At 48.8% G+C, this 12,239-nt stretch overlaps 1 protein-coding gene across 3 annotated transcripts in view; it reads right to left on the bottom strand.

Moving 5' to 3' along the window:
- The window catches only part of CPSF4L (cleavage and polyadenylation specific factor 4 like), a 168,929-nt gene that overhangs the window by 85,178 nt on the left and 71,512 nt on the right, over positions 1-12,239 (bottom strand). For all 3 annotated transcript variants that reach the window (XM_085617344.1, XM_085617346.1, XM_085617345.1), the window contains exons 3-4: positions 2,173-2,325; positions 142-237 (exon numbers count right to left, since the gene is read on the bottom strand). In XM_085617344.1, the coding sequence (XP_085473470.1) occupies positions 142-237; positions 2,173-2,325 (249 nt within the window). The remainder of the gene's footprint in view (positions 1-141; positions 238-2,172; positions 2,326-12,239) is intronic.

The raw sequence follows: 12,239 nt of genomic DNA on the forward strand, positions 1-12,239 counted from the left end.
AACAAGTTATTTAAATGTAAACTTAAGAGAAATAGATCAGTTATAAAATAATTTTAAATCCAAGGAAAAGGTGCAACAAAAAAAAACTAGAAATAGCTTCCCAATAACAAAACTGGGACACCTTTGAAAAGAAGACCTTACCGTGTTTGCAGAAGCCTCTGTCGTACCATGGACAGTCTTTGATCTTGGATGAGGGGTCAATGTGCAGGAATGGGCACTCCTTGTTGCTGCATTCACCTGCAAGGTACAAATCAGGTGAGGCAATGTCCTGCAGAAGGTATGCGAGACTAGGAGGCCAGTGAGTGATCTATCTTAAAGCAATGAGGATGCATACTCTAAGCTGTGTGTGAGTGTTAACACACAATTTTATGTATTGTGTTAGAAAACTGTAACAAGTTATAACCCATGTTATGTGTTACTAATGGAAACACACCTTAAATGTCTTGTGTGATGTAAAACTCCACTGTAAACTCGAAAAAGTGTGAAGAGGCTATAATAGGTGCGTTTATTTAACTGGAAATAATAAATATATTGTCCACTTATCTTTCTTTTAAAGTTTTTTAGTGTCTAATAGAATTGAAAGGTTTGGCTGGCACTAAAGGACAATTACATGGTGCAATAAAGGAAGTACCCAGAAAATTAAAATACCCCCCACTTTGAACTAAAGCTCTGTTTGCACCAACCAAGCTAAGCTAGTGAGCATAACCCTCCCTAGAAGAGCTTCCTAGTCTCTTTCGGCCAACTATCTATCCATTCATCGTTTCACGCTTCCATCCACACGCCGAGTCCACTATTTCACCTTTATATTCTGTCATCCATTTATTCTGTCAATCATCATTCAAACTTTCATCATTCCAACGATCCATTGGCCATTCCATCCATCCATCCATTCACACATCCATCATCTATGCATTCATCTATCCTTAATTCCACCCAGCCATAAATCCATCATTTGACCTACCCATCCATTAATAAAGGCTTTCAGCCATCAATTGACCATATTTCTATCCATTTATCGATCATCCGTCCATCCTCTCATATTTCCATGTACTATGCCTTCCATCCTCTCAGATTTCTATTTACTCTTCCATCCGTTCACACATCATCCATCCTCTGATTTCCATTTACTTTGTCATCCATTCACCCATCCATCCTTTCATCATCTCAGATTTAATTTACTCTGACATCCTTTCATCCACCCATCTACCCATCCTCTCTCCCACCCATATTTTCACCCAGTCATCCATCGTTTTCACCCACCCACCCTTTCACCCACTCACCCATCCACTTATCCTTCCACTCACACTTTCTTTGCCCACCCATCCAGCCATCATGTTACCCATCCATACTTTCACTTAACCATCCATGCATCCTTTTACCCACCCATCCATTCATTCACCCACCCTTTCACCCACTCACCCATCTACCCTTTTACCCACCCATTCTTCGATTCAATAATCCTTTAACCCACTCACCCATCCATCCATCCATCCACCCACCCATCCTTTCACGCACACATCCATCCTGGTTTCCCTTTTCCGTCAACCTTTCTGTATCCCTTTAAGCGTTAATTATGAGCTTCCATTGTGTAGTGCGATTGAGTGGTAACGTCAGAGTTAAATAAAATATTCAGCATCATCAATGTGCCTAAAGAAGGTACACTACTGCCATGTGGTAACCAAGGCTGCAGCCCAGTGGCAGCCTACCATCTCATCTGTATAGCGCGGTGGAGCAGGGTGCAGTGATGCAAAGGTGGATTCTTTGTACCGGCTGAACACATGATGATAATTGGACCAGATTCCTCTGCTCTAATTCCGATGTTTTTGGGTCATTGGCAGATCTCCACAAGAGGCCACAGATAACAGAGTTTCCAGGGCGTCCTGCACATCCCATAGGAGCGGATTCCAGAACCCTATTGCCTGAGTGGGCAGGGAAGGATGAAATACATGTGTCTCGCCTCAGCTGATGACAGATGACTTGGGTTAATGGGAATATGGACCTTTTCACTTCTCGGGTAGGCGGAGTTGGATTTTGAGTTATAATCCTGTTCCACCTGATACTTCTGCTTGGTGGTAAACATCACAGTCTGTCAAGGCAGGCAGTAAAGTTTATGTAACAGAGCCCACCCATGTTCCAGAACTCCGAGACACTTGTCACATCTAGTCCACCTACCGAACTTGCAGTAGAAGTAGCACTCCGGCATTTTGGCCATGTTGTACTCGTGTAAAAATTCACATTGGTCGCCCTTCTTGCACAGCCCACGTAACCAGTGTTTGCAAACCACAGTCTTTTCACCGATCAGATGCCGGAATGGACACATTGGGCCTGAAAAATTAGATGATGGATTACAGAAAAGTGGGAGGAACATCAGATTCAAAAAACGTAAACACTGACAGGACAATGAAACAAAATCCAACATAGCAAACCAACACATTTCAAACTAAAACTATACAAATAACATATATGCAAATCTATCAGTAAACAGTGAGGTCAGGGCACAAATCAAGAGGGGATACGGTCTCTCCACCACTTTTAGAGGTGGGTGCCCATTTCGCTGAGCCAAAGGCGGGGGAGAAAATAAGATGAGTCCTTTAGTCTCAACCGATTACACTGCCATCATTTAACACAGTGTCTCCTGTGGCTTGAGGGAAGGTGTTGTTGTGGTGTCTCTACTTAAAAATCAACAGCATGAACCACACAAACTAGCATCATACCATTATCTTTTTTTATGAGAAAAAAAATTAGGGGAAAACACACTGCACATTTTCTTTACTTTCAAAAAATAGCAATTTGCTCACCTCTCTTTGTCATTTCTCTGTGGAAAACACCCCTGATTTTAAAAATGGAAAGGGTAATCTAAAGTGCTCTTTTCACAAGCACTAATTACAATCGCAACTGTTCATAGTTATCAGACAAGGCGTTCTATGTAGAAAGTGGATGCTATGACTTGATAAAGACTGCTTATTCCCCTATCTGCTCCCAGAACACCCCAGGCTCTTGAGTGCACTTCCTGGGGTCATTTAATGTTCCTCTCCATGCGCCTGGTGGCTGTTCCAAGCTTTTCCGCGACAGCTCTACTTCTGTCACTTACTTGGTACAGCGGATTGCAGCTTCGAGGCTTCAACTTGCTACGAAATATCTGGCGTTCGTGGCCCCATGGCCATGGCAAGGCTGCAAGTGTCGTGGCCACCCAACACTGACCATTACCTCTACGTCCCTTGTCCTCGACCCAGTCATCACTAATGAGGTATTCCACTTCACAAGAAACAAAACAGGAAACGCTTTTAGGCTCCACCCACCCTCCTGCCAGTGGCTATAAGTACATATCCAACAGAAAGCACATCCTGTTTTGTTTCCTGTCGGTGGACCTGACTGGGACGCTTGGGTTAGTGCTGGGCACTTACCTACTTCGTGTTGTTCTGTAGTTTCCTCCTCTGCTGGGCTCTGGGGGTGCTCATGGACCTTCGTGGGAGCTACTTGAGTCGGGCTGCTTGGCTTCCTGGACTCCTTCGGGTTCCCGGTTACTGGTTCTGCTGGGCTGCGCTGGTTTTCTGGTGTCCTGCTGTCGGGTGAGTCCTTCCCTGCTGCGCATCCCTTGCGCTGTGGTCCCGCCTGTCGACCACTGCAGCTGGTTTGGGTATTGGAGTCCTCTTTTCAACCTGCCTTGGGCTGCCTGAGGAGTCCTGCGTTTGGCGTTTTCTGTGGAGCGTCCGGGTTGAGATCCGGACGCTCCCTGTGCAGCGCGTCTTTTCGGGGCACTCAGATTGTGCTCTAAGTGCTCCGGTCTGCTTCTATGTTGTGCCGCTCAGATGCGGACTTTGCGGAGCACCCGGGGTGGGGTCCGGGCGCTCCGTGTGCAGCGAGTCTTTTCTCGGTGCACTCTGGTTGTGCTCCGAGTGCTCCGATGTGCTGCTTTTCGGGCCGCTCAAGTGCGGCGTTTGTGGAGCACCCGAGGTGGGGTGCGGGCGCTCTGTGTGCAGCGGGTCTTTGGGAGCACTCGGGTTGGGTTCCGAGTGCTCCGTTCTGCTTCCCTTTGTGCCGCTGCTCCGTGGTGCTCCGTGGCCTTCACGCTGAAGTCTTGACAAGTTTTCGGCCTTCGGCGGCCGTGATGGGTGGAGTTTTGTAGTTTGGGGATTGGCCACGCCCCCTCCCGCCTCGCTTTTGGTTTGTGCTCCGCTGTTTTTCCATGCCGGTTGATTGAGGGCAGTTTCCGGCTTGTTTTTGTTTAAAAGTAGGGGGGGGGGGGTCTCATTCTGGTCTGTTCCTGCCTATGTTGGTTGTGTGCGCTGGGTCCTGTGTTTGGTGTTCATGATGGGGAAACATCACAAGAAGCGAAAGCATATGTCTCCTGTTTCCTCTTCCTGCTGACAGCGGGGATTCTGCCCCTGCGGTGAAGTGGGCCACGTTGGATGACGGCAGATTGAAGCGCCTGATTTTGGAGACTTTGTCTGATCTGAAGTCCTCCAAGAAGTCTCTTGGGGGTCGTTCTGCAGGGGGTGTTGGTCTCTATTCGGACATTTCTTCCTCAGCTTCTTCTGATGCCTCTTCCTTGGGAGCGGTGGATCTGAAAGGCAAATATGTTTCCAGGGAGTTGTTGCCGGACCTTCTTTCTCATGTACATGAGAACATGGGGTTTTCTGATGATGCTGTGGCCAGTACTTCCTCGGATGCTGTTCTGCCACAATTTCGGAAGCCTGTTACTACTTCTCTTCCTATCCATCCCTTTGTGATGGATGTCCTCTTGAGAGAATCGAAGGATCTGGATCACGTCATGATGCCGCGCTTTATATCCAAGCTGTATCCTTTGCATTACATGGAGGAATCGTTTCCTGAGTCGGTGCATGTGGATTCCATTGTCGCAAGTTTGGTTGGTCGTCCTTCTATGGTGGATGATAATATTCTGTGTGATGGTGTGGATAAGAAGATTGACTCTGCATTGAGGAAGTCTTATGCTGGCTCTCACCTTGCTATCCGTTCTGGTGTCTATGGGGCTTATGTCTCTCAATCACGGTTGACTGACTTTAAGACTTTATTTTCCACGATGCAGGAGGTGGGCAGTTGCCCGGACTTGCTGGAATCCATGGAACGTCAAGCTGAATTCCTCTCGGACATTGCCTTCGATTCTGTGCGCTCTTCTGCCTTGTCCTGTGGTTCCTCTATTGCCGCTCGGCGGAACTTGTTGCTGAAGGGTTGGAATACGGACGCCGCGCAGAGGTCCATGGCTTTGCGGTTGCCCTTTACTGGCCCTCATCTCTTTGGGGACGCTCTTGAGGATAAGCTTCACAAGGTGTTCAAAGAGCGGAAGCATTCCTTTTCCCTCCGTCGCCAGCCTTCTCGTAAGGATTTTTCATTCTCTCATGCCAAGACTTTTCGTCAGCCTTCCCGTTTCAGCAGTCCTCCTTTAAGGGCCCGGAAGGTGCTGGTAGGGGTTTACCCTGGAAATTTCAGAAGAAGCCCCGCCCGAGATGTTGGACAGGGTGCGCCGCGTTCCTGACTATGCCGCCCCGGGGTTGGTCACGCTGGTGTTCCTCCAGAGATTGGTGAGAGGCTGCGGTTGTTCCTTCCTGCTTGGCGTCCGACGACCTCCGATCAGTGGGTGCTGGATATCTTGGTCCGGGGGTATCGGATCGAGTTTCTGTCCCTTCCTCCTCCCTTGGGTGTGGTGCGGACTCCGTCGCCCTTGGACCTGTCTCGACGTCAATCTTTGATCGACGGTGTTCACTCTTTACTCTTGACGAAGGCGATTGTCCCTGTTCCCTGGTTGGAGTGGGGTCTGGGGACCTATTCAGTTGTTTTTCTTGTTCCGAAGGTCACAGGGGGTTTTCAGATTGTCATCAATCTCCGGAGTCTGTCCGGAAGATCCCTTTCAAAATGGAGACCTTGCAATGGGTGATACCTTTGATTCAGGCCGGCTGGGTGTTGGCTACACTGGATCTCCAAGACGCTTATCTTCATGTGCCTGTAGCTCTGGAGGATCAGCGGTTCCTGCGCTTCTGCCTGGAGGGTCATCAATGGCAGCTCTGTGTCCTTCTGTTTGGTCTCCGGTCTGCTCCCCGCGTGTTCACTAAGGTGGTGGCTCCCTTGGTGGCCCATCTTCACCTCCTGGGTGCTTCCTTACTTGGACGATTGGCTGCTACAGGCTCCTTCCCCTGCGATCCTGTCTCAGCACCTGTCCTTGACCATTTGTACGCTAGAGCAGTATGGGCTTCTCGTGAACTTTCCGAAATGCCAGCTGATTCCTGCCACTCTGAGGTCTTTCATTGGGGCCGTCTTCGATTCAGTCCTGGGCAAGGTGTTCCTTCCGGATTCCCAGCTTCTGCGCCTTCAGTTCCTGTTGCGGAGGTTGTTGTCACAGGCTGCGGCTCCCCTCCTTCAGTGGCTCGAGGTTCAGGGTCATATGGCTGCAACTGTCTTCACCGTGCCCTGGGCCAGGGTTCATCTTTGGCCTCTGCTGTGGCATCTTCAACGTTGGGTGCCCTTTCCGGTTCGGGACGATGCTATCTCTGTGCCAGTGTCTCTGGAAGTTGTGCCCACTCTCCAGTGGTGTCTGGATTCCTTCATTCTCTCCAGGGGGATGTGGATCCGCCTGCCACCTCCGTTGGTGTTGACAACGGATGCCAGTGCGTTTGGTTGGGGGGGGCGACTCTGGGTCAGTGGGCTGTTCAGGCTCGTTGGCTCCGGTCGGAGTCTGGCCGGTCCTCCAATTGGACGGAGCTGTCTGCGGTGGACCGTGCTCTTCATTGCTTCCAGGATCGTCTGCTGGGGTGCAATGTCCTGGTGCGTTCTGACAACTCAGTAACTGTGACTTACATCAACCACCAGGGCAGTACTCTCAGTCCTTCATTGAATCTGGTGACCTGTGCAATTGCGGGTTGGGCGGAGTGTCATCTTCTGGCCATCGCTGCTCAGCATATCAGGCGTGTGGAAAATGTGGTGGCAGATGCCTTGAGGCGCAGGTTTCCGTCTTCTCTGACCCGGTGTCTCTCCCCCAGGATTTTCAGGATGGTCTGTCGGAGGTTCGGAACTCCCAAGCTGGACTGGTTTGCCTCCAGGACAGATGCGCAGCTTCCCCTCTTTTGTTCCAGGACTCCTGAGTTGGGTGCTTGGGGGGTGGAGGCGTTGTCTCTCCGGTGGCCCCCTTGGTTGCTGTACGCCTTCCCCCCCTTTCCCCTGATTCCGGCCTTCTTGCTGAAGGTCCAGCAGGTGGGTGCCCGGGTGGTGGCCATCTTGCCTCACTGGCCTCGGAGGTCCTGGTTCCTGTTGTTGAGTCTGGCGGTGGGTCCTCCTTGGATTCTACCCCGCTACCCATCTCCCCTGAGGTCGCCCTCTCCCTCCCTCCTGGTCCCTCTCACCCTGGTGGTTTGGAGGTTGAACGTGTGTCTCTTGGGGTCCGGGGTTTGCCTGACCACCTCATCACTGTGATGCAGGGCTCCTGTAGGAAGTCCACTTTGTCCTCCTACTCAAAACATTGGGCTTCTTTCTCCTCCTGGTGTTCTGGGCTTGGTCTGTCTCCGGTCTCTTGCCCTATCACTTCTATCCTTCAGTTTTTTCTGGATGAGTTTCAGAAGAAGTATGCCTTGTCTACTGGGCTGCTGTTCGGGCTTTCCGGGATCCGGCTTCGCTCCAGTCTTCGGATGGGTTGTTGGTTTCCAGGTTGTTCCGGAGTTTCTCTCTGTTCTCTCCTTCTGCTCCTTTTCCGGTTCCTCCTTCAGATCTTTCTTTAGTCCTGGGTGCTCTGCAGTCCTCACCCTTTGAGCCCTTGGAGTCTGTTGACCTCAAGTTCCTCTCTTTTAAGGTGGCTTTTCTGGTTGCTGTTACTTCTGCTCGGCGGTTGGGTGAGCTCACTGCCTTGCGTTGTTCTCCTCCCTTTTTACGTTTCTTGGATGACGCGGTAGTCCTTTCTTTGGATCCTGGGTTTGTTCCAAAGATTCGTTCTCGTTTTCATTGCGCTCAGGAGTTGATTCTTCCTTCTTTCTGTCCTTCTCCTTCCTCGCCTGCTGAGTTGTTGCTTCACTCTCTGGATGTGAAGCGTGCGTTGTCTATTTATGTTGCCCGCTCTGTGGGGTTTCGTTCTTCCGACTCTCTCTTTGTGACCTTTGTTCTGGCTGGTCGAGGTAAGGCTGCCTCCCGTCTTACTCTGGGTCGCTGGATCAAGGCTGTTATTTCTCTGGCATATCAGGGCTCTGGTTTGCCTTGCCCTTCTGGGGTTCATGCCCGTTCCACTAGGGGTGCTTCTGCTTCCTGGGCTGCTTTTCATGGGGTTTCCCTTGATGAGATCTGTCGGGCTGGGACTTGGGCTTCTGATTCTACTTTTGTGAGGCACTATCGTCTGAATTGTGCTCGGTCTGACCGGACCAATTTTGGTTGTGGTGTGTTGCGTGCTGTGGGGGTTGTCCCACACCGATTCTGTGTGTTTATAAAGTTTTTTCACTTGCTGCACTTCACTTTTGTGTTTGGTCTATGTTCTCTGTGTGGTTTGCCAAAGGTCTGCTTGTGGGGTTGCTTTGGTATGCCTCATTAGTGATGACTGGGTCGAGGACGAGGGACATAGAGGTAATGCAATGATTACTTACCGGTAATCCCCATTACTATTAGTCCTACTCGTCCTCGACCCAGTCATGCTTCCCACACACCCTCCCTGTTCAGGCCTTTGTTGCTTGGTATGTCAGGATGTGCCTTCTGTTGGCTATGTACTTATAGCCCCTGGCAGGAGGGTGGGTGGAGCCTAAAAGCATTTCCTGTCAAGTGGAGTACCTCATTAGTGATGACTGGGTCGAGGACGAGTAGGACTAAGAGTAATGGGTATTACCGGTAAGTAATCATAGCATTTCTTACCCTTTTGTCTGTCCGCAAGTATTCCTGCCATAAGGCATCCCACGGACCATGTTCGGACAATTGCCCTTTTATGTCCCTATGTGAAGAATCTTTCTTGTTAAACCTAGTGACTCCCCGCCCCCTCATTACACTGTGGCTGCGACACCCACCTTCTCTGGTGTGAGTGGGTGGGATCAATTTCCTCCGGCGACAAAGCTGGGACTGCGTGTCCTGCTTGCCTTTTAGGCTGTGCTTGTGACCATGCCCCTCTTTCTTCATTGGGCCATTTGAACCCAAACTTCCTGGTCACTCACTAGCCTTTTCCTTGGTGCGCTCACGCACCCTGTTGCTGCTGTCTGACACCTACTGGGGAGGGCTTAGCCACCCTCCCTCTAGGGTCGGTTGTGCCTCCCTGTCAGTGGTAACCAACCCCCACCCCCCAGCTGGGTGAGCAACTCACGGGCCCTCCTGCTGCCCTTTCCTTCCCATCAATGATGTACACCAAGAAACTTTTTCTGTCATAACATTGGGACGGGCCTCCTGCTGAAAACAAGTTCTTGCCCACGCCAGACTAACTATATCTCCAGCCCAGCAGAAATAACCCAAGGCCAAAATGCGCTGCCCACCATCCTGTCTATCTATGCTATCCGGAGGTTACTAATTCACACCATTAGTCACCTCAACTTCGTGATGTCATCAATTTTTCGGGGGCACCACAGCCCGAACCTACCCACCAGTGGTGCGAGACCTGACCGGCTGGCCATCTTAACGGGAGCTCCCAGTTAGATTATCCTGAGCCCTGGCTGGGCTGTTCCCCATAAGCACCGCCGTGTTGGCTCAAAGTGTCCCTATATAGCTTGCTGCTGCATTCTTCAGGGCACCACCATTCTACTTGCAGGTGCCAGTATGATCAGACACGTGTGTTCTGTATTCTTTGTTGATCGCTACCCCACAAGGTCCGTGCTTCTTCCGCCCGTTAGGTCTCGTCTCCAGGGTTGTTTTGTTCTTCCTGCGCTGGCTGGTATGTAAAAGAGTCATGTTATATGCAACAGGTGCAGTGCGCCCGTGAGGTCGCTTCCTTCTCAGCCCCAGATGTCAAGCGCCAACACAAGTCTAGCAAAGTCTATGAATTAGTGCACAAGTGACAACTGACACAGTTCATGTGAGTTTCATATCTGTAAAATGTGTCCTTTCCACCCTCTAAGAGGTGATGGAGTGGCTGCAAGGTATTTAGTAAATGCTAGAGCAGGAAAAACATGGAAATTATGGGAAGAGGATAGGCTGCAGGAGGAGGAACAGGTCAAGGACAGAGAAAGATGAGCTTTGTAGAGAAGGGGAGTGGAAAATATAGTGAAAATGTAGGTAGAAAGTAAAACAATGAGGGAGAGAGGAGGACAAGGGATGAGGGAGACAGGCAGTGCGATTTGCAGAGGGATGAAAGGGAAACACTGATGGTAGCTGGACGAGGGAAGGAAAGAAATAGACGAGGGAGCAGGAGACAAGAAGAGGGGGGGAGGCAGAATAAGGAAGAGGCGATAGCGAGGGAAGGCTAAAGTGAGGGGGAGAGGACATGGGAGAGAAAAGCAGATTAGAAAAGGTAGAAAGACTGTGGCAACAGGGAGGAATGAAAGAAAAATACCGAGACCGAGATGGACCAAGAGATAGACCCCAGTTAAAAAAACAGACGATACACAACAAACTCTAAAACTATGGTAAAATGGCAGTGGGCCAATGCGATTTAATACGCACCATTTGATGGAAAACGTTACATTAAATTCCTAGAGAGGGATTGAGAATGTGTTGGATTTCACCATTCCTCCATTCCCTCTGAAGAGTCACAAAACTTGGGTGCATCCTCTCAATTGTTGAACACCTAATCAAATTCATTGCCATTAGACTGACCAACAATTCCCATAACAGCTTCCTCTGAGATTTCAACTTACACCGAGGTGATCCATCTGACTCGGCAGTCTCACAATTATCTCTTTTCCTGAGCGACAAAGATCTCATACATTTTCCTCCTCCTCCACATACATAAAAGGGTCCATCCCAGAACTCATCATAAGCACTAGAGCAGTGATTCCCATACTTTTTAGAACAACAAACTTTTTTGAACAAACTATTGTGACCCGCGTAGCTTTAACGGCCATGAAGCGGACAATTTTTAAATGCAACTAAAGGATTGTGTGGCAGCGCACTATCATTTACAGCCAGCACATTTTCTATTGAAATGGCCAGTATATTTGCACAGACATACAGTTTTAACTGATAAAACTATATTGCACACAAATTATAATGTGTGGAAATGGGGTTCCAGTTAATATTTATCATTTGTGCATCACCAAGTGAAGTGTCTTGATTTGTTCTGATCCTGTTATAATCTTTGCTTCCATCACATTTCGGAATTACAAAAGAGGTGCTTCATTTTTGCTTTCCTAACTGCTGAATGCATACAGCTCATTTACAGGTAGTTACATTTTGTATTGTGTAACAAAAAATGACATCCTACAGCCTTTTCATTCACACACTCTGCGCCCCAGCAAGATTGCCACATAATTCACTTTACTTTTCTTTCTCCAACTGCAAAGTGAGAGGAGTTTGAAAACACCAATGTGGTAAAAAACACCCAGCAATTTCTCAGAAACAGCCTGACATGCGACCTGTCTTTGAAGCACAGCAAATCTGGCAAATTAAATACTGAGTTTAAATACATCTTTATTTATTAGACTTTCAAGACCCACTAAAAATCAGCTCACAACTCCCACTTTGAGAAACACTGTAGGCAAGATCTCATTAAATGCCTTTCTCCATTACCTGTGGACTGGTCTGTCCACTTCTCAAGCCCCTTTTCTTTGCACTTAAATCCTCTTCTGGCAGCCAACAAAAGGAATCTAGAACTTCGATGAAAAACTTTAACATCATCAATGAATCCATGTTATGTTCCAAAATTACATCAAAACTCTTGCAAATACAAACAAACACTGACACAACACCCCCAGTGGAGAACTACAGGGCAAGCTTGACTGAAGTAGCTAACAACCTTGCCCACCCAAACTCAAAAAACTTTGTAACTCCTCCTCAGCACAATGGTTCGCCAAACAGCTCTTAGCGGAGCGAAGGATGCTTAGATCCATTGAACGCCTCCGGTGACAAAGCCCCTCAAAGGAATCCCTTGAAATGCTTAGAAGTAAGCACAGTGAGTATAAACAACATATCCTTAAGGCCAAATTGGAATTGTTTAGGAGAAAATTTCTCACTGGCCAAAAAGAAACCTTAAAAACGTTTTGACATTGTCAAGGAGATTACCTCTCCCCGACCTCTACTCAATCTTGCTAACAACAAAGAAACCTGCAGCAATCTCTCCACATTCCTCTCAAGCAAGATTGACAATATTGAACTATCCATCCCAAAAGTTCTGCTCCAGC

This window comes from Triturus cristatus, chromosome 7 (assembly GCF_964204655.1).
Source record: "Triturus cristatus chromosome 7, aTriCri1.1, whole genome shotgun sequence".
NCBI classification, from domain to species: domain Eukaryota; kingdom Metazoa; phylum Chordata; class Amphibia; order Caudata; family Salamandridae; genus Triturus; species Triturus cristatus.